The 27,273-nt window shown below is 40.5% G+C and overlaps 1 protein-coding gene across 1 annotated transcript in view; it reads right to left on the reverse strand.

The window, feature by feature from the left end:
* RPS6KA2 (ribosomal protein S6 kinase A2) overlaps nucleotides 1-26,963 on the reverse strand; it is a 282,009-nt gene extending 255,046 nt beyond the window's left edge. Inside the window, exons 1-2 of the mRNA XM_066546696.1 lie at nucleotides 26,799-26,963; nucleotides 23,591-23,635 (exon numbers count right to left, since the gene is read on the reverse strand). Of these exons, the coding sequence (XP_066402793.1) occupies nucleotides 23,591-23,635; nucleotides 26,799-26,861 (108 nt within the window). The 5' untranslated portion in view covers nucleotides 26,862-26,963. The remainder of the gene's footprint in view (nucleotides 1-23,590; nucleotides 23,636-26,798) is intronic.
* Nucleotides 26,964-27,273: the final 310 nt, after the last annotated feature.

The raw sequence follows: 27,273 nt of genomic DNA on the forward strand, positions 1-27,273 counted from the left end.
TCGCCACATAGACAGCAAAATGAACAGCTGCACATTCTAGAGGAGGCTGCATGCAGATGGCTGAGCTCTACCAGATTTAAAGCTCCGATGTATCCTTGATGAGCTCTGCTCTCCTGATGACCCAGCTCTGAAGTATCACACACCTGCTGGTTCTGCAATCAGTCTTATCAAGCCTGTGATGCACCATAACCACCAGATAAGTACCACACCCTAGGTTAGCAGAATAGCTCTGAGCACTGGGAACATGCAAAGGACACAATGGTCTCTTGACAAGCAGGTTTTTGGTACGTTTGGTGGGAGGTGGTTGGGGGTTTATTTTGACTCCTAGCTTTGTCTTTTGTCTCTCTTTTTAAGTTTAAGATCACTATTCAATATGATATAATCGCTCTCTAGGTAGAGGTTTCTTTGACAAACAATGGAGACTATAATTCAGCAACCTAGAGCAATTTAAAGTATTGTTTCTGTCTACATATGACACTTAACTATCAGGGCTCCCCAAATTGGAATTTCATTTCCATCATAATCTTGCATACAGAGCTAACTTTCCAGCAACAAAAAAGTTAAATCTGGCACTTTCAGCAGACAAAGAGGAACCACTGCCATCATGATGAACAGGATAATATGCCAACAGGTAGTATGTCAAAGGAGACATAACACTCTATGCTCAAGCTCTGATCACAGAAAGAAAATTGCTCTAATGTTTGTGAGCAAGGACTGAATTTTTTGGACTTGCACCTTCAGCACCGTATACTTCACTTTTGAGCCACTGCTTTCATTGTGGCAGCCCACTGCTAGGATTGCCTGGGAAAAGAGAACCTCATTTGCAAAATAAGTGGGACTTTGGACATTTTCACTTCTTTCACTTAAGTATAGGATTCAGCACATTTTTATTTACTTAATTTTAATAATACAATCTTTCCAAAACTCCAAGTGAGAACTTAAGTCAGAAGTACATGGGCAAAAAGAAACTCATGAAGTACCAGGTCAAATCACTACCTTCCCACCAGTATGATGGTTCTGACCTCTTACATGCAGACACATGTACATGGATCCAGGATTCTAGGGAGAGACAGTGCTTTTTGGGAAGTAGACACGTTCTACTTCCAGATTCAAGTTTTAGGCATACATTTTACAGCATCCCAATACATTTTACAGCATCCCAGGGGGACAAGCAAAGCAAAGCAGGAGGAAAAAAAAAAAAGGAAGCACTCAAAATGTCTTCATAAACACGAAGGCACTAGACAAAAAGAAAAAAAAGGCAAGATGGCTGCAGGAGGAGTAACTGATGATTCATCTATGGCTGCAACCTAAAATTGCCTAGGGTTTCTATTGGTTTTTCATATCCTTATGGTAGATCTGAAATTTAGATATATACTAGAAATATGGCATGTTAGTAAGTTATTTTGAAAACAGATTCATATCTTCACCTGACCTTTCCAATAGGCAGAGTAAATTCAAGTGAATAACCTATATAGTTAAGCTGATGTGAAAATGGAAAAGCTTTCATACCATAAATTGTTCTTATTACAATAATCACTGTAAAGATTAACTCACATTGAGGGCAATTCCTTAGCATGGTGAACCAGGAAAGCCTATTGCCCAAAGTGATTGCCTCAGATTCAGGCTAAGATCTCAGCCTATGATTAGAGTGCTCTAACTAACAAGTGTGTCTCTTGGACAGGTTTTTTTTTGACATTTTAAAGATTATGCTTTTAGATACTCTATAAACTCAGACACTTCCAAAATATTGCAAAAATATTTATTGTATTGGTGACTCTTATGCCTTGTTCATAGCTATAAAGAATATAAAAATAGAAATAACACATTACTTAGGCCAGAGACCTTGGACAAAAGCAGAAAAGCTCATAACTGGAAATAAGTCACATATTTTCTTTAGGATAAAATACAAACTTAATCCTATTATCTTTGTTTATTAGTATTCAATTGAATCTATCAGCATTTTAATTTCATTTGTGATTCTTGCACCCTTTAGACATACATATAAGGAAGAAAAAAGTTGTAATTTCTTACATTAATTGATCTTCTCTTCCCCACACAAAAGCAAAAACACATGAACTAAAAGAACCATCTCCTATCTGTTTCACACTTATTTAAAAGTGATTTCACATTCTTCCCATCTCCCCATATACATTTCTCTCCACTACTCTAATAATTTTCCATCAACTTTTTGGTCTCAATAACCATGTTTCTCTATACTTTTTCAAAGGTGAAACGACTGGAACTGAAAAGAGGGTTCCAACGGAGAAAAATCAGCACAGTGGCACAGCTCTGCTGGTACTGCCTATTCACCTCCTCCTGCCTACAGTACCCCTTCCAGTGCTTCACAAACAGAAGGAGAATTGATGCTCCAAAGCCTCTGTTCTGCATCTCCCACAGTGGCACAGTACTTGGCACAACAATGCCATCCCTGCATACTGCTAGCATTTTGAAAGAGATTTCTAGAAATAGCTACGCTACTGACTTAAAAAAGAAATAAAATAAAAGCCATTTTCTCTTCACCTTCAGAGCTTTTTCATCTGATTAAAGATGCTATTATTCTTCTATTAAGACATTATGTGGATGTAGCAAAAACTTGAATGTAGAATATAATATCACAATGACTACGTAAAAGTTCTTTGCTCATGGATTTAAGAAAATCCATCTTCTCACTGATTTTATTATCTTAGTTCATGTACGGTAGCACAATAACACTCTTTGTCATAATTCCAGTAATTTCTGCAGCCGATCATAACCTATTGTAAAACAAACTCTGCTAAATAAAGTCCATTCAAAACAACGTCCTAGGGGATTAATGCTTGGAAAACGTAAAGCTTCTCACAGGAGTTTTATCTTTCAGGTGATGCAGAGAATCCAGAATTTTAAAAGCAATAAGGCAGCAAAACTGTCAGTACAGCATTATTGCTAAAGTTATATTTACAACATTCAGTTAAACCAAAAAAAAAAAAAAAGAAAAGAGCAACCAAAGCTGCAGCTTGATTTCAGCAACTGCAAGATCTATTTAGTTAACAATCAGCAAATCAGCAAACGCAGGACTGTATTTAACTGAATAAACTTTCCACTAAATTTGATGTATTTTGTTACTGAGTTTATGCAGAATTTTACACTGTGTTAACCTTTCAAAATTTCTATATGAACAAGTACCCAAAGAACTACCATTACAACTTTACATTTGGTCTGTAATGCAAGAGAGCAGTTCAGTTGCCTCTTAAATTCTTATCTACAAAATTGCAAAGGAATATGGAGACAGGATTTTGAAATTTATATTGATTAACAGCAAACTTGCATTAAGTTTGGACAGAGGGAAAACGAGGACCATCTGTAGGGTGTGTAGTTAGCCAAGCTGGAGAATGCTTTACAGGATGATTCACAGAAATTATCATAGTTCTGACTCATAAATGGCAAATTATGTGTTTGGGCTGAAGTCATTCAGCTTTAGCAAAATCAAACATAAGCTTCCAATATCTCCATGAAAACAGCACCACAACCTAAAGGAAAATATCATTTCAGAACAGTGCAAGCAAATAGCTGAAGAAAATATTGCATGCCTTAATAGATAATGATGAACTAGAGATGGTTTGAGTTAAGTAACAGAAAACCCACACTAGAGACCTATGCTTTTAGAATCTTGTGAAGCCATTTCTAGACTGTACAGAATCCCTCCATTCACAGATGTAACAGATAATTGGATTTGGAGAATACTTGGAGGTGATTCGTGTTGAAAGACAAATTCTGGTAGAAGCTTTGTAGTTTTATGAGCTAATTATAAGAAAGAAAAAAAACCCTACACTAATCTGCTCTACCAATTCTTGTCTAACATTAGCCATGAACTTTCATCCACTTGTGCCTACCGGAAGCCAAATATCTGAGGTTTGGCTAAAGCAAATATTCTAGAAAGGAATTAAATTCTGACTTGAAAATTACAAGATAAGGACAAGCTCACTTCCCAACTCCTAAAATATCACTTCCCACACTCCCAAAAACCTGCCAGCAGTTTGCATCTCTGCTGTCAGTGCTGGGTCTGGGGAGGGGGCACAGGCTTCAGATTCTAGTTACACCTTTTCTCACACCAGTTCAGTGATCGCCAGAGTTCCCCAGCTACTGCACATGCGATTCATTTAAGTGCACACTGCACTTTTGGGTCTGTTCTTATCATTAAAATAACTTTAAATTAGTATTCAAAGAAACAAAAAGAAAACTCCACCCTAAAAATGACTGAAAAGCTGCCCAAATTCTCATACAATGATTCCTTCTTAACTGATGAAAACCCTTTTCCCGAACAAGACAGACCTCTGCTGTTGGATGAAGTTACTGCAAGCTTCACAAGCTTCCTCATTACCCTGAAATAATTCCCTTGGGCTGGTTACAGGTTATGGCTTGCATTGCAAAACAAGGATCTTGCTGCACCATAGTGGCATTAGAAGTGGCTTTTTGGCAGAGGTAGCCAAGCACAAGATGAGGTGGTCAGTCCCTCCTTCCTAGTGCATTTCTTCCTAAGGCACCCATCTCATGGAAAGAAACATGCTCCAAATCTCATAAAAAGCTACCCTTTGTGGCACTGCTGCTGCTCCTTAAAATAAGGTGCTATAGATCTCACAAGCAGAACTAAAAGATGTAATTGCCAAGACTAAAAAATTTAAAGACTTAAAATGAATGCATATTCCACAAATATCAAAATTCCTGCTTTCAGGTCAGCTTTCCATTGACCTGAGCTGAGGTCTATGACACTGGGACTAACATATGTCAGCCAGTCACAGCATCCCAAACTGCATGCCCACCCTGTCAAAGGTAAACTACAGCTGTACTCAGGCTGCCCAGTGCCAGCCTCCCTGTCAGATCCCTGTGCTGCACCACAGTTACTGTGGATAGCAACACTGCTGTGATGGTGTTCCAAACACTGGAGTTGAAAGTGTGCTTTCTTATTTGGTTAATAAACAACCAGCACCCCCCTTGAGCCTTCCATTGAAACAGCAGGGTATGATTTAAGAAACAGAACTCCTTCCTCACTGCTTGAAGCAAGAGCAGAAGGGAAACAGGCTAAAATCCCCATTGATAAAATAATTTGGGTTGGAAGCAAGTACTAACAAGGCAAAATGGATTAACTACAAGCTCAAAGAAGTCAGTCCAAAGTCAGATTTGACTCAGACTCTGGCAGAAATGAGATAATTATAAGCTAGGGCATGTTTCAGAGGCAGGATCTGGAGTAAGAATTATCTGTTTCTTTGAATACTTGGCTGGGGTGCATCTATCCAGAGAATTAAAGTCTTGCCACAAAAAAAGTAAATAATTACACCTATGATAATTGTTTTCCATGACAAAACTCAGCATTATCATCTGCAACAGAGTTACACTACATCCAATTTATTATGGTGTAGAGATACAAGACACATCACAGCAGTTCAAAACATAGATATGAAAAAAATTATCTGGAAGCTTTGGAGTAGCTTAAGTTCAATACTAGAAATACATAACTGGTTAAGTTTCACCCTGCTTTTTGGATTTGTTTCAACCTTCCAAGACCTATTCTCTTTTCTTCAAGAGGGTAAGACACTCCAGAGTTACCACTTCTTAAAAGGCACGGTATTGCATTAATGCCAGCGGTATAAGCACAATTTTCAATTCTTAAAGTATGACTGTAACATGACTGAGGCAGTTCCACCTGTAGAAAAAAGAGTGAATTACTGTCTTACATAATGCAGAAATGTGTCTGATGGCCTAAAATCAGCCAGCTGAGAAAGGCAGTCAGGTAAAAAAAGGGACCACACCTTCCAGCTGCCATGGTTGCCTACTACAGCAGCATCTCTTCTAGCAGCTGGAAAGATGAGCTGTCAGATGTCCAAACTGAAAACTTACATATCCAAAGCTTTGTGACATCCAAAGCTCTCAGTAAATTTCATTGAGCTTTGCAGTAGCTTCATGACTTGAATGTTCAGTTCTACCCAGCCCACACTAGGTGTCAGTCCTGCCCCAGCATGGCCGAGGGCTGGCACGCAGGGATACAGGGAACAGGTATTCGCAAAGCACGGCATTTTCCTTCGAGATTACTAAGGGCCAGGCTTGCATATGGTCAGAGAACAAGAATAAAAACAGCTTTCTGTTCTCATGGACAAACATTAACAAACGACATGCTTTGTTTTTAACATGTGTTCTTGTAAAGCTGGGATTGTCTTGTCACGTCCCCACCCCACTTAGGAGATGGGATTGCAGCTCATCTGCCAGCTTCTAGCTAATCTAGCTAGTTCAAGAAAACGTTGCAATACATCCTAAGCAGTATGGGTTAGGGTCTCCACACAGAGTACACACTCATTAGCTAAAGCTCATGCTGTCATCACCCATCTACTCCTCAGACTGAACTTTTCTGTCCCACAGCTGCAGAAATATCACAACCAGCTGCAGAGCAGCAGCTGGTAGGAAATGCACATCACGTTATCTGAATTTATTTCCGTGTGCACTTTTACAAGAATATGATGTATTCAGATAAAAGACAAAGCGCACACAATGTGCCTGAGTCATTTCTACCTCACCCCCACCAAAAAAAAAAAATTAAAAAAACCAAACCCAAACCCACAACCCAGTTACTTAAGATGTTTGTGACTAACATAGACACAGGATAGGAGAGGCAACCCATCCTATATCAGACAGAGGTGCCCAGCAGACACTTGGCTTCATTTGGCCCTTTTGCCTATGAACATTTCCAAGTACCACAAGACCTAACTAAAATGGTTATTGACCTGAGTATGTCTGAATTCATGTCATCAGGGCGAGACTCAGAAACCTCAAATCTCTGCTTTCCTTAAACAAAATTCACATCTACCTGTCAGAACACTAAGTACTGGTAGGCCTCTGAAATTTCATGTTGTGCCACAGCAACACATGATGAAAGTTATTTAATCCCTTGTATAGAGCTGGTGCCATCTTCAGTCACCAGCTATTTCTGCTAATTCATAGAGACTGAAGCAGCAAAGGGCAGTCAGCCTCCTCAAGACACAAGGGGAAGGAGTTATGCTCATTCCATGTCTTCAAAGCCATGAGGAAAGTTGGTTCTGGTCTCACACATTGGCTTTGCAGTAAGAATTGGAAAAGTCACACAGCAAGATCTTTTCCTTCTATTTCTCAGATTTAGTCTAGTATTTATACTGCTATATATGAAGCAAAAGATGTTTCAGAAAGAATAAACTATTAGGTAACTCATTGCAGTCTTGAATAGATCATTGGATCACAATAGCTTGCCATCCACAATGTGCAGATGGATTCAGGTGCTCAGATCAGCAGTTGCCTGACTGCCCATAAACAGCTTGCCAAACTCTTGACTTGTTCCTAATTAATACAGACAATAGCAGGAGGGGAAAAAAACCTGTTCTTGAAGTTTCCATGTCACACTTTGGGCCCTAAGGCAAGTCTCCTTTCCTCATAGAGAGGACAACTATCTCTCCCTTAAAAAGCTGCAGCACACAGTCTTCAGACATGAGTTTCATCAGAAAAATCTGCTATTCAGGCCCAGAAAAATTCTATGCCAGATACAGGGCTAAAGGGGAGTTTGGCGTTGATGACAACATAAGCAAGGAGACTTGTGAAAAAACACTATGCATTCCCAACCCTAATAAGCTAATCTTACAGTATTTCTTATCTTTAAAATATACAGTCACAAAATCAAGTAAAACTCCAGTTATCATTGTATTTTCTGAAACCATTTATCTTGTTCATCTGTGGAAAGCCTAAAAGAAAAAAATTATCAGTTCTACTACATAATATTAAATTTCCTTTATTTTTGCAGAGAGGTGAAATAATTTTAACAATGCAAGTTAGTGACCCTAAATTCAAGTGATCAACAGTATATCTGGACATAGCATGATGCCTAAGTATAACTCCCAAAGAAATAACTGCTAAAAGAAACAGTGCAAGAAGAGCTCCCCCAGTTTTTCCCATACATCTCCAGATACTCTGGCAAAAAAAAAAAAAAAAAAATCTCAAAGGGTTTCTCCATCCCCTGTGATAAAAAGTCCAATTTCCCTGTCAGCTGCAGATAGAGATTCAGACTGCAATCACCCTGCAGATACCACAGGGAAGGCATCCAACACTTGTATTCTTTGCTGAAGAGGATTTGCAGGTGGCTCCCCCATCCTCCAGAGTTTTTTATTATTATGAAAGAAACACCCTAATCCAAGTTAGATTTCCTGTTCAGAATTGCACAAGCCATTATTTCCAGGCAGCTAGAGACTTATTCTGCTTCTCATGCTGTCAGCATCTGCCTCATACAGCACTTACTGTGCCATTAAATGCTTCCCCCAGCTGTCAGCCAGGAACCCAGAGCTGCTTCATCTCATAAAAAGCAGCTCTTCCAATGCTTCATGCAAGGCCCATCCATATTAGTTAAAGAAAAAACAGGCAGAAGGAAGAAGCTAGGCAAAACAGTATTTTAATGATCCTCTTATCTCCCAGGGTCTCACATCAGTCAAGCTGTACAGCTGAGAATCTGTGTGTCTTCTCAAGGGAAAAATTCTCTGCTAAAATCAGCCTCACAAGTACATAGGAAGCATTTGGTCTGCACACATGCTTTTCTTCCTGGTCAGTGACTTGTAAGTAAGTTTATAGCTGGCCTTCTAGCAGTCAAAATGAAGTCCAAGACTTGCAGCAAGTGTAAGGAATACTATGCCTGACAAGTTATCAAATTTAACAGGAGGCCCTGTAGATTGACAAGCTTTCTCCTTTAATATCCAGAGCAAAGAAGCAGCTTCCAGAAGCACCTGTACCCAGCATTTATAACTGAGTCATAAGAAAAGCCAGAGGAAAAGAAGGCGCACAAAGCACTCTCTGAGAGTCACAGTTGTTTAAGCCACCAACCAGATGGTAGCAGTTGTTTTGGCCACTTGTTGCCTGTAACTATGCTTGCAATGTGCTTTTAAAAGCCACCAAGATACTTAGAAATACAATGAAAGAGTTGTAATACCTTGAAGGCAAAGATTGGTAGTAATATTTAGAGAACAGGTACCAGATACAGATTACTTAAAAAACCACAAAACATCAAACCTGTCCCCGCACAAAAAAACCCAAAACTACACAAACCCCCAAAAATAAAAATTAAAGAACGCCACACAATCATAAAACCCACACAAAATAGCATAAAAGCAACATTTAAGCCTGCTTCAACTCATTCTGCAATAGCCAGGAGACCTCCAACTCCAGGCACATTGGGTGGGAGTGTGGGAGTTAAGAGTCAGTTTAGAATATGCTGTTCCAATGCCCTCACAGCACCTTCCCAGAACCACCACAGTCACAGCACCAAACCTGGCAAACTGATGAAGTCATCACTTCAAACCTGCAGCAAGAACTTCCCATAGCTCTAGATATTGCAGAAAGTGAGCTCTGGTTTAAAGATAAAACATTTCATGGGCAAGAGAAGCAATGAGTTGCCATACCAAACCACTCTGTACCTGCAGTCAGAGCCCAGTGTACTGTTAATTAACATCTATACTATTAGGAGAGTTAAATATGAAAAACTCAGGTCCCCCCAGTGTGTTCCAGTCTATAAGATTTAGAACTAAATGCATATTACAGGCTTTTCAAAGAAGCCTGGTCAAATTTTCCCCCAAAGCTGATAGACCAACTTAGGAGAATAGTTAAAAAAAAAAAAAAGTAGGACTGGGCATATGTCACAGACATATTTTATGAAAAATCCTTTCCTTAGGATCTTTTTCTCCTGAGAAGCTGAGAGGCTTCAGAAACGAAATGTAAACAATAATTATCTGCTGCTGTGGAATGCAACAGGTGCATCTTTGATTGGTCTCATGTGGTTGTTCTTAATTAATGGCCAATCACAGCCCAGCTGTCTCAGATTCTGTGGTCAGTCACAAGATTTTATTATCATTCCATTCTTTTCTTTCCTTGCTAGCCTTCTGATGAAATCCTTTCTTCTATTCTTTTAGGATAGTTTAAAGATATGGTTTTCTTTTAATATAATATGCATGATAAAATAAAATCAGCCTTCCAATATATGGAGTCAAGATTCTCATCTCTTCCCTCATCCTGGGACCCCTGCAAACACCACTACAGGCAAAAACTAATAAAAAGACTAAAGAAGGATAATTTTGTACTGATCTAATCAGTCACAACAGTGACTCATCATGTAAAGAGATAAACAGTTATTCCATGCAGAAGCTGAACTTAAAATCTCTTTTCTCACAATTCAAACATTCCAGAAAGTGTTTTATTCCTTGCCAGTTACATCTGAAAATATTCACAAAGCTACATTCACAAATGAGCTTACTGCAAAACCAAAGAGTTAAAAAAGTCAAAATGAGGATCCAGGTATAACAATGTCAGACACTCCTGGCTGATCTTCTAATGTGCATGAGAACTCCTGCTTACCTGTCTAGAAGGAAAATCAGTTTTTCAATTCCTGTTTCAAATCCAGAAACCTGGAGGGCTCCAGGGACAAAACTGGATTCAGCCTAGCTTCTTCATCAATAAGATTGTATAAGCCTTATCCAGACATCCAAACCTCTCGAGTTTTCAAGTTTTATAACACAAAGCAAACAAAAAACCCATATTCTTCATTTGCACACTAAGTATACATCTGTTCATCTTGAGCATTTTTAAATTATTAAATATTCTTTTTACACAGATGCTTCAAAGCTGACAGCATGCACACCAAATACCTCACCTGCTCAAAGTCAATTCTTTATTCAAAGCTTGCTCTGAGAACTAAAAAGGTGGGCAAGTCTGCCAACTACATGCAGCATATTTCAGGAAAATGACTCACTAAGTTCAAAATGTTTTACACATTTAATTAAGCCTTACGCTAACTCCAGTTGGCAAGCAGGAGCATGAATCACGGAAGCCAGATCACAGGAGCAAACTCAAGGCAACACAAGAACTTCTCTGCTTTCTTCTGGAGCTGAGCAATGGCTCGCTGAAGCAGGGATCCAGGAGGATACTCCTCACCTCATAGGCCAGCATGGCATGGATAGGAAGCAAGGGGGAGGCAGAAGAGAGCAGCCATGGCTCAAAGCCCTGAGGCTGCACCCACCAGTCCCTGCTGAGGCACTGACACCAAGCCCTCTGCTCAGCCTCCCTGTGCTGCCACTGACATTGCAACACCGATCTACTGCTCCCCCCTTCCGTGTCTTCTGCAGAGAAAGATGCCTTCTCTTCCAACAAAGGATGGACAGAGAGGCAGTGGTAATGGTGTCATTAGCACAACTTTTGTGTCATCACTGTGCACATCACTGCATGTGCTCAGTGGATACCATGCTGTTACTTGACATATTATACACTGCAGTATCTTGAGCTCCCTTACTGAGATAGACTACTAGTAAAAGAGATCAAACTTGCACAAAACAGTCCTGATGCTGAAATAAAAACCATTATGCACATATATGTGTGATCCTATTGTCCACAGGTTGCCCACTCCCACTGCTGACAGCAATGAGCTAAAGTAAATAAGAACACAGACAGCTCTGAGGTCCCACAAAACCACAGAAAAACATACAACAGACATTTAGTTTAGAAGGATCTGCAGAACATCCATTAGATGTGCTGTAAATCAACCTCCATCGTGCCCTTAAAAAAAAAAAGCAGAGCAGTAGCACATGAAACAAAAACATACCACATGACTAGTTGGCTGCAGGAAAACACAAGTAAAACACAATCGTTGTCCTTTGCACTCTTACAGTATGAAATATGTAGAGCAGTTTATAATTAAATTCACACACACCCACAGTTCTATTAGTGTATTCCTCTCCATCCTCAATATGCTGACCTGCAGGATGACTAGCTTACCATGTTAGACAAAGGGACACAGACAATCTTCACACAGTCAGGATCTCACTGTTATCAATTCAGCCAGCACAAAGCTGTACAGATGAGGGCATACATTCTGCAGAACAGAGCTACAAGAAGATCAGAGGTCCCCATTACAGCAGTAGATTAGGTTTTTCACAGGGATGCTTGGATTTGATCCTTGATCAAGTTGAGACCATTAAGAAACAACCTGCCAGATGCAGTTACTGCCCTCCCCTAGTTAAAGTGCACTGGTGTTAAATACGCAGCTCAGAAGAGAGATATTTGTGGCAGAGGTTGCACAACCATTCCCATACTATTCCTCTGAACAATGTTGAACTCCTCGCCATAGCTACCAACACCGAGCTATCAAACAGCAAAACTCTTCATGCAACCCTAAGCACAATTCAAACCAGTAAGTACTAAGGGAAAGGCTGTCACCTTCTTATACCTTTTCTTTCACCTTTACCTCCACAACAATGTTGTACAAGATATGCATCAAGCCTGGATATCAAGTCATATTTATTTAGTATTGTGCTTTACTGCTTAAATATTTGTTGGATACCAGAATCAGATGTTTATAGGATTTGATCACTTATCTTGTCTGTCTACAGAAATAAACAAATTACACACTGCAAACTGACAAATACCATTCAAAACTACAGACTGCAAGCTGACAAATACTACTTAGATTTCTGAGCTACATTAATCTCCCTTTGACTCAACAAGGCTGTCACCCACAGAAACACATTAATACCTGCAGTGAGATTGTTTCTCATACACCATTTCCAGAGGAAATCTCTCTGTGAAACCAGATGCATACTCTGGAGCTTCAGGGCTACCTTCCCCTCCCTGAAGTGTGATAAAACCTTATGCCAGGCTAGGAAAAACCAACAGCAGGAAATTCAAGAGAATAAAACAATCAGCTATAGAAATAAATGCAGACACACCAAAAATCCCCTACCTTGGCAGATCTTCTGACTCTATCTTTTGGGTCAGATGTGCCCCGTGCATCTAATCTATGGCCTAACAAATTTCAAAGAAATGAGTAATGCTTCAGTTTTCTCGTAAAAGTTAACAGCATTATACATACCCAGCTTAGGCATTCAGGTTTGTCATTTTCTTCAAGTACTTGGCTGCTAACAGTACAGGAGACCGCTTTAGGCATTTATGGAGAACCTAGACAGTTGTTGGAGAAGGAACTCCCAAAAACACCTGTGTGCTATCAAGGTACCTAGCACACAGCCCTGCTGGGATAGGGCCCTGCCCTTGCTTGGCAACCACAGGGCCAAGAGACCAAGGCTCCTTCTGACAGGCAGGAGAGCCCAAAGGATGCTGCCCTAGGAAAACTTCCCTCTGGAGAAAACCCATCATTTCCACCTCTGCAAACAGCTTCTCTGCAGTGCTGCTGCAGAACAGGGTCCAAGCAGATCTCACCTCAGAGCCCTGTTGTGTCAGGTGCAGTCAGGAATACTGCAGTTAGGAAGCTGGGATTCAACAAGCATCCCCTAACTCTAGCTTTCATTTTAGGAACAGAAGTCAGCCCTCCTTCTACTGCTACACTGCCCTTTCCACTGAGCTTCCCAAACTGACTTGAAAGAGATGAAGGGAGCAAGCATTTCAAAGGCTTTAACTGAAATAAATAAATAAATAAATAACACCTCCCTCACCATGCCCTGCCTATTCAGCTGTGCAGTGCTCAGAGCAGCCTTCAAGACCACTGCTGCAGCATTTCAGGCAGGATTTCAGAAACAGTTTTCTGATGACAGACACTCAGAGGTGGCTCACTGACATAACCAAAACATTACTTGATGCAGTTTAATTCTGTTGTAACAGCTTCCTTTATAGGAAGGGTGACTCACAACCCTTAGCTTCCTTAAAAAAGAAATAAAGCAAAACACATTAAAAGCTGCTGTAATATATACTGTACAAGAAGTCTCTGAAGACTGTTCATCATAATAGAAGACTTTTTATAGGAAAATGCAGGAGATGATACCAATTAAACATGTGTGATTAATAGCACAAACCAGGTAGCAATCCACTCAAATAACAGGTCTCATGTACAAGAGTGTATCTGCTTTAACAGTACCATACTGCTCACTGTTCTGTTTGCAATGTTTGCTTCCATAAGAGGTATTGTTAAATTTATGTATTACCTTTTCACCTCAGCTGATAATTGAGAATTGGACTGAAAAGATAAAGTTTTTGATCAGTAAATACTGAGGACCTCTCAGTTACTGATTACTGGAGGTGAGAACTGTGGTTGCTAGTGTACTAAAAGATGAGACTACTTGTTCAAGTTCTAAATATGAATAAATATGCCTAATCTGCACACTCAAAACCCAGACCACCACAAATAACAGAAGACACCAATGAAAGAGATTATACTTTGATCATCCATCATATATGTGAATGCTAGTTGGAATCCACTGTGCTTTCCCTCTCTTTTTGTTTGATGTTTGTTATCAGAAGCAATAATTCTAGGCCAGAGTAAACAAATCCAGTAATCACTGTAATTACTGACCTCACACAATTAAAAAGGAGAGAAAACATATACAAAATAAACACTAAAATAGCAATCAAGAAATCCACATCCACTTTTGATGAGACAAGTCTGAGCAGGGGCAGAATTTGTCATCTGCAAAACTTCTCACATCCAAAACTGAAATGTTTAGAAGACTTCAGGTTTCTACCACATGATTACAAAGAGGCCATTTGATCAGGATACCAACACTTCAAGAAACTTAGATGTACCAGGAATTCCACATAGATTCTGGACCAAAGCTTTGAACAGCTGGGAACTTATAGTTAACTTCACAAACACAATATTGTAAAAAAACCCATTCAAAATGCAGCCAGACTAATTTATTACCAAAAAGTTCCCTTTCTAGTTAGCAGGGAAAACTAGTCAAGTCTTGAAAAAAATAGACTACACCATGAAGCACATAACTACTTAGAAACAGAAGCTTAATACTTGACATCTCCAATAACAACATAACTCTTCTGCATCTAACCATGCCCCTTTGAGAATATATTTTCAATTTTTTTTCAATTTAGACCTACCTTCTGATTTTTCCTATGAAATCTTTGTAATAAAGCAGTCAGAGAAACACTTTCTTCCAAAATAACAGTGCCCATATTGCTTCTTTGTCACATTACTTTTCCTTAAGATGAAAATTATTTATTAACCTTGGAAGTAGCAGGAAAGAAGAGTAGAAAATTCAAAGAACTCATTTCAATACAAAACACCATGTTCTAAGGAGAGAACAAACCACAGAGTGAGCAAGAAAACTAGAGCAATCTAGTAGGAAAAAAAATTAAAACAATTCTACAATTAATTACAAATTCATTGTAATGAAGAAAAATTGATTTTGTTTTTCCACTCTAGAGTTGTAACCATCTGCATGTAAATTGTAGATTGTTTCCATTTTAAATAACGCATCTCTCTAGAAGGCACCACACTCATCACAGAAACAATTTATCCTTGGCTCTAGGGACTGCCAAGTGACTCATCTCTCCTGATGACACAATTCACTCACAGCCAGCAGGCTCTCGGGCACCAACAGCCATTACAGTATAAGATTATTTTCTTGAGGGAATGGCTTCCCCCAGATGAACTTTCATTTGTCTTCAGCAATAACCCTTGTTCAAAATCAAGGAGTCTAATTCCATGAAGCATTTTACGTGTTGCAAATGCTGCCAGAACCTCTTTTCCCTTTTCAGCATGACATTTGCTCAGTTGTGACCACTGCAGTGTAGTCTGAAATGTTTATGTTAAAAGCTTCCAAATACAGTATATTTTCTGGCATCCATGTGCCTGTATAATTGATTAAATCAGAGTTGGTCATTTTAGAGTCCACTTGGCAAAAAACCATTTGGTTGTTTAGCTGTCTGTTCCATTGCTAAACACTGCAAACCTAAAAATCCAGCACACAACAGAAAACATGCCAACAAAACCCACACCCCCGCATGCATTGTCCCTGAACTCTGCGGGTTGCACCACGCCACTGCGCATCAGCACTTCCTGGAGTATCCGGAACAAAGATCAAATCACCATCACACCAAGGTCCTGATTCAATAAAGGTTCAAGAAGATCAAGGCAAACCCAGGTAGAAGTTACACTTCAATAGGAGGGAGCACCAGCTATTATCTCAAGGGAAGCTCTGCTGCCAACTGTAATTATCAGCGACTTTCTCTACCAGCTAAAAATCGATCATTTAGGGTCTCAAGAGATATGGAGACAGTTCATTTTTGCTTGTGAAAGACTAAGGTTTCTGAGAAACAGAATCTGCCACCCTTTGAGCACAAAGAGAACTGTTTCAATGAAGGCTAGCATTCACTACAGATAGCAGCATTTAGCAAAGAGTGCAGAGAGCCAGAGGGGCTGAAAACTCCTTGGTTTCAGGACATCCACAGACTTTTGAAGAAGTTTTTTTTACAGTGCTCTTGTCTTCTCTCCAATGCATCAGAGCCATAACAGCACACTGCCTGAAAGCAGTAATTCAAAAAAGCAACAGTGACAGTGCAATAACAACAGCTAAAACCTAAAGTGTCATATGACTGGGATATCATATATAAATGTTGCTAAACCTATATGTTTAGGTTCAAATGTCACAAGTCTTTCAGATAATGTAGAAAGTTTTTCTACACACTTCTTACTGCCAAAATTGGAAGTTTTCTATGTCTCTATTTGCTTCATGAAACATACAAGGGGACAGACAGAAAAAAAAGTGAAAAAAATAATAGGCTTTCCTTTTATATTGATAGCTCCCCTATGTCTGTTTTAATTCAGTTGAGACAGTGACAACAAGAAACCAATTTACAAATAATCAGAAGTAACAAAATTCTATTTCCATAAGAGTAGCACAGCTGTAACCCTGCCAGCTTCCCCTTCATTGCTGGGATTCTGAACACAAGCTCTGGGGTGCAAGAGAAGGAGGAGACATTTCATTCATTCCATGACCCCAGCTGTCCCCCTCACATTTTAACCACACAAAGTCAATGACAACACCTTTAGCCTTTATCAAGGACACACATTATTATACAGCATTTTTCATGGAGTTAAATAGAAACCAACATTCTGTTGGTTGCCTGATCAATTTTATTCCACTGTAAATTGCAGTTATTTACTCTAAAAAGTGTTAGACAATAGGCAAGGTAGAGGAATACATTTTGGGAATTAAAACAGTTTCTAAAAATCAACTTACAAAGTTATTACCCACCAAATCCTTCATAAGAGCTAAATACTAGGGATTTTTTTTTTTAATGAAAAAGTTTAAGCAAAACAGCTTAAACTGCCTACAACACATGCTCAAAGAATGTGGAAAAGCAAAATAATTTGTTTCTTAAATACATCACCAGAGCAATTTTGTAAGAATCTATGCAAGGTCATAATTTTCCAGTCAGGGCCTGTATTTGAATTCATTGAGCATCTATTTGTATAGAGAGAAAATAGGCACCTATCATCCCAGATAGATGCCTACAATTATTTCTTTTAGAAAGGTGTGTAGCATAATATCTGAACTTACAATTACATACTGTAATTATAAAACATTACTTGATACAAAAAAAAAATCATTACTTCAAACCTTTTTCTTAAACAAGGTTCCTTAATTCTGAGTGTTTGGTTGTTGTTGGGTTTGGTTGCTTGGTTTTTTGAAGGAAGAAAAATACCAGTATGTTCAGTAAACCTGTTGTTGTCTTCCATCAACCCAAGCCAGGCTTCCCTCCTCAAAAGTTCTTTATATCATATTATGAAATTTTACTTCGCTACACTTTGTGCCATACCCCTTATCATCAAATAATCTTCCTATCTGTTTTTCTCTGAAAGGAAAAGCTCCTCTTGCAGGCCTAGTTTTTTAATATGGTACAGATTTCTTGTGCGTATAAACACCAAGAAATATCTTGTGTTCTGTGACCATTCCTGACAACTAAAACACAACTCACAAAGCAGCAGAAAACTAAAGTTATTCTGTTTGAAGGACTTCAATACACATGCTAACCTGTGACCTACAAGCTCAACCATGGAGATGTAGATTCTTTTTCCTTCGCTGTGCAGTCATTTATAATTAAAAATCATCACCAACACACATCTAGTTTTATAATGAATTGAACATTCCATACCAGGTGTATTGAGACCTTTAATTGAGGTGGGGGACAAGTGAAAGTTCACCAGAAACTACTGAAAAAAAAACAACCTCTCCAACTCCACAAGAAAAGCAACCCTTTCAATGGCAAACCAGAACGTTCTGAACTTTCTGAACTGCTTTAAGTTCACTGCTGTTTTTTTCATGAGACATAGACACACCAGCAACTGTAGCATTGGTGTGCACTGCTTGAGCTATTTTGACATAATCCTAGTGAAAATCACAACAAACAACCTAGAAGCACTCCCTCTTATCTCTGTAGTTGAATATGGCTCCAGCCCCGTTGAAAGAGAGGCTGCTGCTGGTGGCTCAACATTACGCTGGCAGAGATGTGCCTCAGCACACCTGTAGTAGTGCATACCTACTACAGACAACCTGTCCAGGAAAAAGCAGAAGCCTTCTTCAGACAACAGGAACAAGCCTTACATGCACAGATCCTAATCCTCAAAAGAATCCACTTTATCCACTCTGGTATCTTCTGAAAATCAAAAGCAATCCAAGAGATTGATGCATCGATGAATACTTGATACAGGTGATAAACAAGCCAATAAGGGAAGTCGTTCTGCTGGACCTGACCCCTACAAATAACAAAGAACTGGTCAAGACTGAAGTTCCAGAGCAGTTTTCATGAGAAGAAACTCAAGATCCCAAGACAAAAGAGCAAAGCAAAAGTCAAGATCACAATTGCAAACTTCATCAGAACAGATTTGGTTCCCTTCAGGCACCTGCTTGGATGAATCCCATGGCAAATGACCCCGGAAGAAAGAGGGGTACAGGACAGCTGGATAATTTTCAAGGATCACCACTCCTCCTAGCTCAGGATTTGGCCACCCTGCCCACTTTTGTCTCATGCGAAGGCAGCCAAAGGCCTGCATGAATGAACAAGGACCATCTGAAAAACCTCAGGCATGCAAGAGAAGTATATCTAAATGAAGGACATGAGTGCCCAGGAGCAGCAGGAAGACTATTAAGCATGCAGTAGTGGTGTCAAGAAAGCCAAAGCCCATGTGCAATTCAACCTGGTGACAGAGGCAGAGAGTAACAAGGACTGCTGTAGTTCCAGCAGCAGCAAAAGGAATACCTTTGGTCCTGCTACTGAGTGGGAAAGGAGATAGAGTAACAAAAGATACAGGAAAGGCGAGGTACCCAGTACTTTCTTTGCCATGGTCTTTACTGGTAATTGTGAGCCTTTAGGACTCCCAAGTTCCTGAAAAAGAGTGGGAAAGAAGGATTTGGCTTTGGTGGAGGAGGGTCAGGTTAGGGGCATCTAAACAAACACAACATACCCTACGAAAATAATGTGGGACTCTATGAGATACATCCATTAATGCTGAGGGAACTGACCAATATAATTGTGTAGGTGACCACTCTTAGTACTCTGAAGACACATGGCAATTAGAAAAGCTTCTTGAGAGGTGTGAGTAAGGATGTAGGTCCTCTCTTCAAGAAGGAAGATCCAACAAATTGCAAACCAATCAGGTTCACCTGGATTGGGTGATGAATCAAACCTGAAAGGGTGATGAATCAAATCTCTCTAGAAAGAATTCACAAGCATATGAATAGCAAGAAAATTATTTGCTGTAGTCACCATAGATCTGCAAAGAGGAAAATTGTGCTTAAACAACCTGACAGCCTTCACAATTTTGAAGAATGAAGGTGCAGGCTTCAACTAAGACTTTTGACACTGTCTCCTACATCAGCTCAGACAAACAGATGAAGGACTGATCGAATCAGGTAAGTAAACAGTGAGATGGGTCAAAAACTGAACTACAATACCCAGAGGGTTGTGATCAGCACAAAGTTCTGTTGGAGTCAGTCACTGGCAGACCCCGGGGATCAAGACTGGGCCCTGGATTATTTAACATCTTCATTAATCATTTGGATGATTGGGCAGAGTACACACTTTACATGTTTGTAGGTGTTACAAAATGCAGTAACAGCTGATAACACCAGACAGTTGTGCTGTGTCCAGAGGAACTTTTTCTGACTGAAGAAATTGGCCAACAGTATTATCCTCAAGTCTGGCAAAGGAACATGCAAGGTTCTGTACCCCAAGAAAAATAACCCTATGCTATAGGCTAGGGGCTAGACAGCTGGCATTCATCTTTGCAGAGAAGGACCTGGGCATCCTGGTAGACAAGTTGAATTGAGCCAGCTGGCAAAGAAAGTTGACAGCACTCTGGGCTGTATTAGAGAAGGTGTTGCCAGCAGGTCTAGTGGAATGATCCTTCTCTTCCACTCAGCACTGCTAATACATCTGGAGTGATGCCCTGTTCTGAGCTTACGCTGTTCAAAAAAAAAAAAAAGACATGAACATACTGGAGCAAGTGAAGGTGAATCACAAAAATAAACAATGGAGGAGCAGATCTGACCTACAAAAAAGATTCTGAGAAAGCTGGAATTGTACCCCCTGAAGAACACAATGCAGGAGACAAGGAAAGAATGGAGAATGTGTCTTATTCACATATAAAAATACCCAAAGAGAGAAAATAAAAATGACCGAACAAGACTCTTTGAAATGGTATCTCCAGTGAAGTGACAAGAGGCAGTGAGCACAAACCAAAACACAGGAAATTTGAACCAGGAATTCTTTCTTTTCCTCTTTAGGTGATCAAACACTAGAACCAGGTCCCAGAGAGCCTGTAGGGTCCACTCAGGGCACAACTGGATGCAGTGCCAAGCACTTTCCCACCACTGACACTGCTTTCAGCAAGGCAGGGAGAAGGCTGGGCTAGATGACCTCCAGAGGCACATTCCAACATCAGTTTTTTATATTTTATTGTCTTGATAACAGTAGCACTAGAGCAAGAGAAATAAAATTTCCACTGATGTGCAGATTTCATCTTTTCTTCATTGTGATAATTCAATGCATTCATTGTGATAATTCAATGCAGTTTTCCTTCAGTTCCTAAAAAGTATCACACAAGCTGTTACTGCCATTAGTTATAGAGACTCAATATTTCATTGACAATCCAATAAATTTGTATCCTCACTGTAGATGGTGCGAGAACCTGCAACATGTGCTTGCCATGAGCTACACACCGAGCATCCACCTTTACTCCCTCCAATTTTATTTTCACCAGTGCACACAGTATCAGCAGAAGTTACATGTCTTTGGAAACTGCACAGGAGTTAAAGAGCAAGCCTAGGTACTGCCATTTTCAGTTTTGCTCTGCAGTTCTGTTTGTGTTTCAGCACTTCCACTGCCTATCTGCTCTACTTCCCCTAAGAGCCCCATGCAATGTTTGAACTAGAGCATACATATTCCCTTGAAAGGGTAAAACAGCTCAAAGTAATGTTAAAAGATAGCTTCTGAATGCTGCAATTTCAAAGGACTGTGAGCTGTTTTGCACATATACTCATTATTTTAGAAAAACATGACAAAGAACTTTGCTGCCAGCTGCACCTTCAAGGAAGTTTAGATAGAATGCCAACACTTTAACCTAGACTAGACCACAAGACACATCACCCTTAAGTATGCTGGGGCCTCTAACCAACACAGGTGGTCAGACTTATCCTTCTCTACCAAGAAAAGGCCATTTTGTCAAAAAGAACCCCTTAAGGAAAAACTGCATCCCACAGGTCTAAGCAATAACTGCTGCAGGAGTATAGAATCCTCTTAAGGAAATTTCCATCCACTAATCTACTTGCTTCTGTGGCAGGACTAACAGTGTCTGTGGGATGTTCCTCATCCTAGGAAAGAGCTCTGATGGCAACCCTTGGTAATGTGGGTGAGAATTCTAGAGCAGAACTGACACAGTGCTCTAAGGCCAAGATGTGTCTCAGGAACACTTGTTTTATCCAATAATCCTGTTAATTTATGCCCCCAAGATGTTTAAAGAAATTATCCATCAACAGGAAAATCACAACTAAGAAAACAAGGAGAAGTGCAGTTTTTACAATGCATTTTACCACCATCTCACTTGTCCACACTCTATGCAGCATGGGAGAAACAGCCAGAGGCCAACATAGCCTAAGGCAGGCAATTTGCAAAAACATCCTTTAAGCAGGATGAAAAATTGCATTACATTATTTAAATTCACTCCTTAAGTCACTCTTCAATGTCTCTGAACAAAAAAAAAAAAAAAAAAACAAAAAAAACCACAAAAAACCCAAACAAACAAACAAAAAAATTCTTTGGGGCTGGGCACAGTACAGCTATCAGTCACCTGAGGTGTAGACTGATCTTTCTTACGATACCACTACAGCAGGACACAGATCCCATGGAAATGGAAGAGGCTTACAGACTGAGCCAGCAAAGGGCTGAAATAGCATGGCTGCAGCAGAGAAAGGGAGAAAAACAAAATCAGAAAGAAACAGATTACGGACATTAAGTTGCACACTGCAATGATTACATCAGAAAATGAGAACACAGGATTAAGGTTTCTATACAAGAGCTCATTACATGCCATTTTTTTCTACCAAATTTCAACCTTACAAATTATAAGAAGCATCCCTAATGAAAATTAACTAGGTTTGAATTAACTTGGGGAATGAAGGCTATATTCACAAAAGTCCTCCTAAAACCAGAAAACCAGAAATTTTATTGTCAGCCACAGCGTCAAAAAAAGTGATGAGCCAAGCTACCAGCATGTAATTTCTTCCCCAAGCTTTTTAAAGAGTAATTAACCGCTCTTTTTAAGAAATTGTAATGGAAGGGGGAAAAAAAAATCCATTTGGAAGTTGAACTCATTTCAGAGATCAAAGCTGAGATTTCTTCCTCCTTCCTATCATTAGGGGGTTAAACAATGCCTTTAACATAATAAAAGTTAACAAAAACACATCCCCACAGATACCCAGACATCAAAGGTAAGTCTTATATTTCAAGGAGTAAGAGATAGCAGGAAGCTGATCTTCAAAAGGTGGCTACTTAGACATGCATCTTTGCAGCCTCCCTTCAGTCCTCGAGGGATTCAGTCTACTTTGCTTTTGGACATCAGCAAAAGGTTGATGATCTATCAGGCACCCCTTGGGTCACTCTGCACAAACCAGCAGCACCTTGAAGTGACACACAGGACCAGGGTCCAGCTTTGCCCTCAGCTCATTATAATAGTGAAAGATCATTTGATCTTGCCTGCTTTATATCTTCATATGACTTACCTGGCATTTAAATGCTCTGAGGCAAGACTTACCTTTTCCTGTAGGTTTGGCTTTGTCTTAATGAGCACAATAGTACAGTGCAAAAATAATATAAACAGATTCACTTGAAGCAAAGGGTTAGCTCAGTCTTGCTGTGGTGAAGAGCCAGCCAAGGGAACAAGCAGTAATGACTTCAATTTAACAGTCTGTGGAATTAACTTATGCACAATTTACAATACACAAACCTTGTTAATATGACAGCTACTCTTTTTAAGATCGTTACAAAATCTTCTCTGCAGGAAAACTGTGTACTTCAAGAAGTTGTGGGCTCTTTCTTGGAAAGAATCCACAGCCAACATGTGCAAAATAAAGTTCTCTAACCTTTAGCTGAGCATATCTTTTTATCCCTCACTTGACCTTGTAATAAGAGACCAAAAATGGCTTGGTTTGTATCTTGACAGCTACAAGCATGTGGAAAATATGCACCAGAGACACTTTGTTTCAGGAAGACAAAACATGATTATAATAATTTGTTAACATTTGTGTGATCCATGAATCAGCCGATTTACCTCTTTTACAGGTTCTTCATCCGGGGCAGCATCTTCCACTACAGTCTAGTAAACAGAGAGGAGAAAAGAGAAGAAAAATCCTGTAAATATATGCTACCAAGAAAGTCAATTTTAAGCCAAGGTCTAGTCAATTTATGTTTAGGCAGTTATGTTACTTTCAATTTATCCTACTATAATAGGCTTGTTTAATTCTTCACACTTTGCACAGGTAAATTAACTTTTGAATCCATAGGGACCTGCTTTCTCCAAGATATACAAAATGTTAAGAGAAGAAAGCATAAAGAACTATTAAAATTACTGATGAATAGTTGAAGCCACATTTGTCATAGAATCAATAAAGAACAAAAGATTATTATTGGAAAGAACTAGAGGAATGGAACATAGTTTCTTGCTGGGAAGAGAGAATATGTGTGTAAATATAGGAGCAAATTTTCTAAACACTTAGCTTCCATTTAAATGCTGTGCTTACCTAAAATCATTAGGTGATGAACCCATTGGAAAACAGGTAGAAAGATTACATAAAGCTTGATCACACAACCCTTTCGCAGGAAAAATATTCCCAAGGCTCTAATTCACTATCCTATCCATCCAGCTTGAGTGGGATCAATAGCTTTGCCTACTCTCAAAGAAATCCTAGAACAGCAAATATCCCAATTTTCTTGCTTACCTGTCAAACACAACTAATGGCCTCCTGAGCCAACAGGTGAAAGGAGCAGTATTCCACTCTACTCATCCTTTTCACAAACATAATATAGAACATGCCCTTGATGCACTCTTCCTTATCAAGTGATTGATTTACTATAAAAGCTGTCTTTAATATCTGCAAGTCATTCACCTGAGTCATGCACAGACACTCATAAATGTCTCTGTTTTAAAAGGGTTTTTGGCATTAAGGAGGGGAAGGAGAAGGACGTCCATATGCATCAAAGAATTAAACTGTCTCCCTCCTTGTCTACTAACTGTGAAAGCTTCTGTGAAAAAGAACAACTTGCAGAAAACCATGAAAACATTTTATCCCACACAGATTCAGAGACCATGACAGTTCTCTTGAATCAGTACAACCACTAGTGTTTAAGCTGCATTCAGCTCATTAAAGAATAAATGTTTCTGCTGTTTGAAAATGTCTTCATGGACAAGAGCCCACAAGAGATGAAATTAATTTACATGTGCTTTTACTAGATTTGAGCAAACAGCACTTTAGCAAGTCTATCTACAGCATAATCTAAAATGGTCTAAAGTTATAGCATGTCTTTATTGTGTTTAGAGACAGCAATAAATAGAACAAATAAATGGTGTTTTATGTCTTGTTCCTATTTAAACTGCAGGGGTTTATGCCTTCAATTCTTTAATCCTCAACTTCTTGCAAGTGAAATCTCAGGAAGTGATAGAACAGTGTAGCTCAGCTATCCTGTTCTTTCAAGCAGGAAAGGAAAAACAAAAAAAAAGGCACCACCAAAACCTACAAACCCACACATCTGATTAACTATAATTACAATAGATCAATTATCCCTGGTAAGGAGAGCCACACAGTTTCTTCTGAAAGAAAGATCTGAGTAGGTCTCTACCAGCAAAAGAGGTGACAATACAATGACATTGTTCCAGGTGATGTACACTGGGCTTTAGAGCAGGATTTATCCTGTGATCTACCCCTGGGGAGTTTTTCCCAGAAATTGACAACAGAAAAAGCAATGACTGATGTGCTTTCTGTCTGGGCCAGAAAGAAAAACATTAGGCCCACAAAAAACAAACTACTTTTAGAAAGGAGGGAAGGAGGAAGAAAAAAACCAGCCATGTATATGCACTTTGAATACCAGTCAACAGAAAGGTAGACAGGAAGGGAGCACCATTTCTACAATATTCAGCAGAAAACTGTTCACCATAAATATAGCTATACAAGCCTTGTCATTGTGAAAGTGATTTAACAAGGTGTCAGCTGACTTCAAAACAAAAGGAAGGATTCATATCTTCCCAGCTATAGCCTGTTTATTAGCACTCAGATTCCATGCACCCCACAAAGTGGAACAAGTGACAGTATTCAGAAGTGAATTATATGATTTAAACCTTTACAAGTCCCCACAGCTTTGTTTTTAACCTAGGGACTCCAGAATTATCAGTGCTGGTACAATACATGACGTTATCACTTATGCTGAACTGCTTACATGTACTAATTAACACCTTGCATGAAACCTTTCCTGCAGTTCAGCAGCTCCTTTTGAGTCAAGTGTTTTGTGTTTGCCATAACCTGTCTGGCTCAGTTACACTCCCATCTTTCCCTCTCACCAAAACCCTTTTACGGTATTTCAATCAAACAAGGGGATGGGTGGATTAAAAAATAAATACCAACACCCCCCACCTCATAAGTTTCATTCATCTACTTCTACCACCTGCCTGTTGCAAATGTGCATCCTGTGCTACAAACAATTGACCTGAAATACTCTGGGGTTTTTGCACTGCTCAATAGACCCAGAAATACTCAGTAACGTACCTTGTCCCCTTTACAGTACAAAAACCATAAAATCATAGATTAACCCAAGCAGGGAAGTACCCACAAGGATTACCGATCTCAGCTCCTGCACAGGACATCCCCAAGAATCCTACCATGTGACTGGGAGCACTGTCCAAACACTTCTCGAACTTGAATGATGTCTTTCTTGACACAAGATAACCCTAGACTGAAGGTAATGAAAACGCTGCAAGATAAACTGCGAGCACACGCAGCACAGCAGCCAGCTAATTATCACAGCATCGTGTTTCCAGTGCGATCCGGAAAGCACAGCCTTACGCTAAGATCTAGTGTGCAAATGGGTAACCAGACCCCAAGCGAGGTCCACGGACCTATTCGAGCCTCAAATTACAGATCACATACTTCATGCTTAAACGCGAGCCTGAGTCCGACTCAGCCCGCTTTGTCGGTTTTCCATCTGTTGTATACGCTCTTTCCTTTCCAGCTACCCCAGCGCTCCGGGCATCAGCATCCGAACATCCCGCACTGCCCGGGCTCCGCGGCTACCGCTCCGAACGGCTCCGCCTGGGAGGCAACAGGTTCCCGAGCCTCGCCTGGCTCCCCGCCCTCAGCGGCGAGCAGAGCGGGCGAGAGATGCTCATCACACCCCATTTCGTGGGGTTTGGGGCACCACCGCGGTGTTTCCGCGGCGGGAAAGGGGGACCGGCGGCACCGCCGCTGCCGCACGCCCCCGCAGCCGCTCACCTCCGTCTCCATGGGCTCCACCTCTATCCCTTTCCATAGCTCCAGCAAGTGGGCGATCGGCATGCTGGGCGATTCCTGCCTGAGGACGGGATCAAGCAGAAGGAGCGCGCGTCGGCCGCCGGCGAGAGCGGAGAAGGGAAGGTGTCAGGGAGGACGGGGCACGGAGCCGAGTGGGACCGGGACCCTCCAGCCACCCGCTCGGCAAAATGGCTCCGCGCTGCCCCCGGGGGAGCCGCAGGCGGGGCGCGGGCGCTCCGCAGGCGCGGGGGGCAGGACAAGGCAGCGGCCGCCGATCCGCAGCCGCCGACGGACCCTCGCCGCCCCGTCCCGTCCCTGTCGGCCGCCGCGACGGCCGTGGCTGGCTTTGGAGCTGGGGAAAGTTGCTGCGGAGGATGCTGCGGCGGCGGCGGGCGCTGCCATGGCAACAGCAGCGCGGCCCCCCCGGGCCGGCCCCGCCCGCAGCACCGGGACCGGC

Source organism: Molothrus aeneus, chromosome 3 (assembly GCF_037042795.1).
Source record: "Molothrus aeneus isolate 106 chromosome 3, BPBGC_Maene_1.0, whole genome shotgun sequence".
Classification (NCBI taxonomy): Eukaryota; Metazoa; Chordata; class Aves; order Passeriformes; family Icteridae; genus Molothrus; species Molothrus aeneus.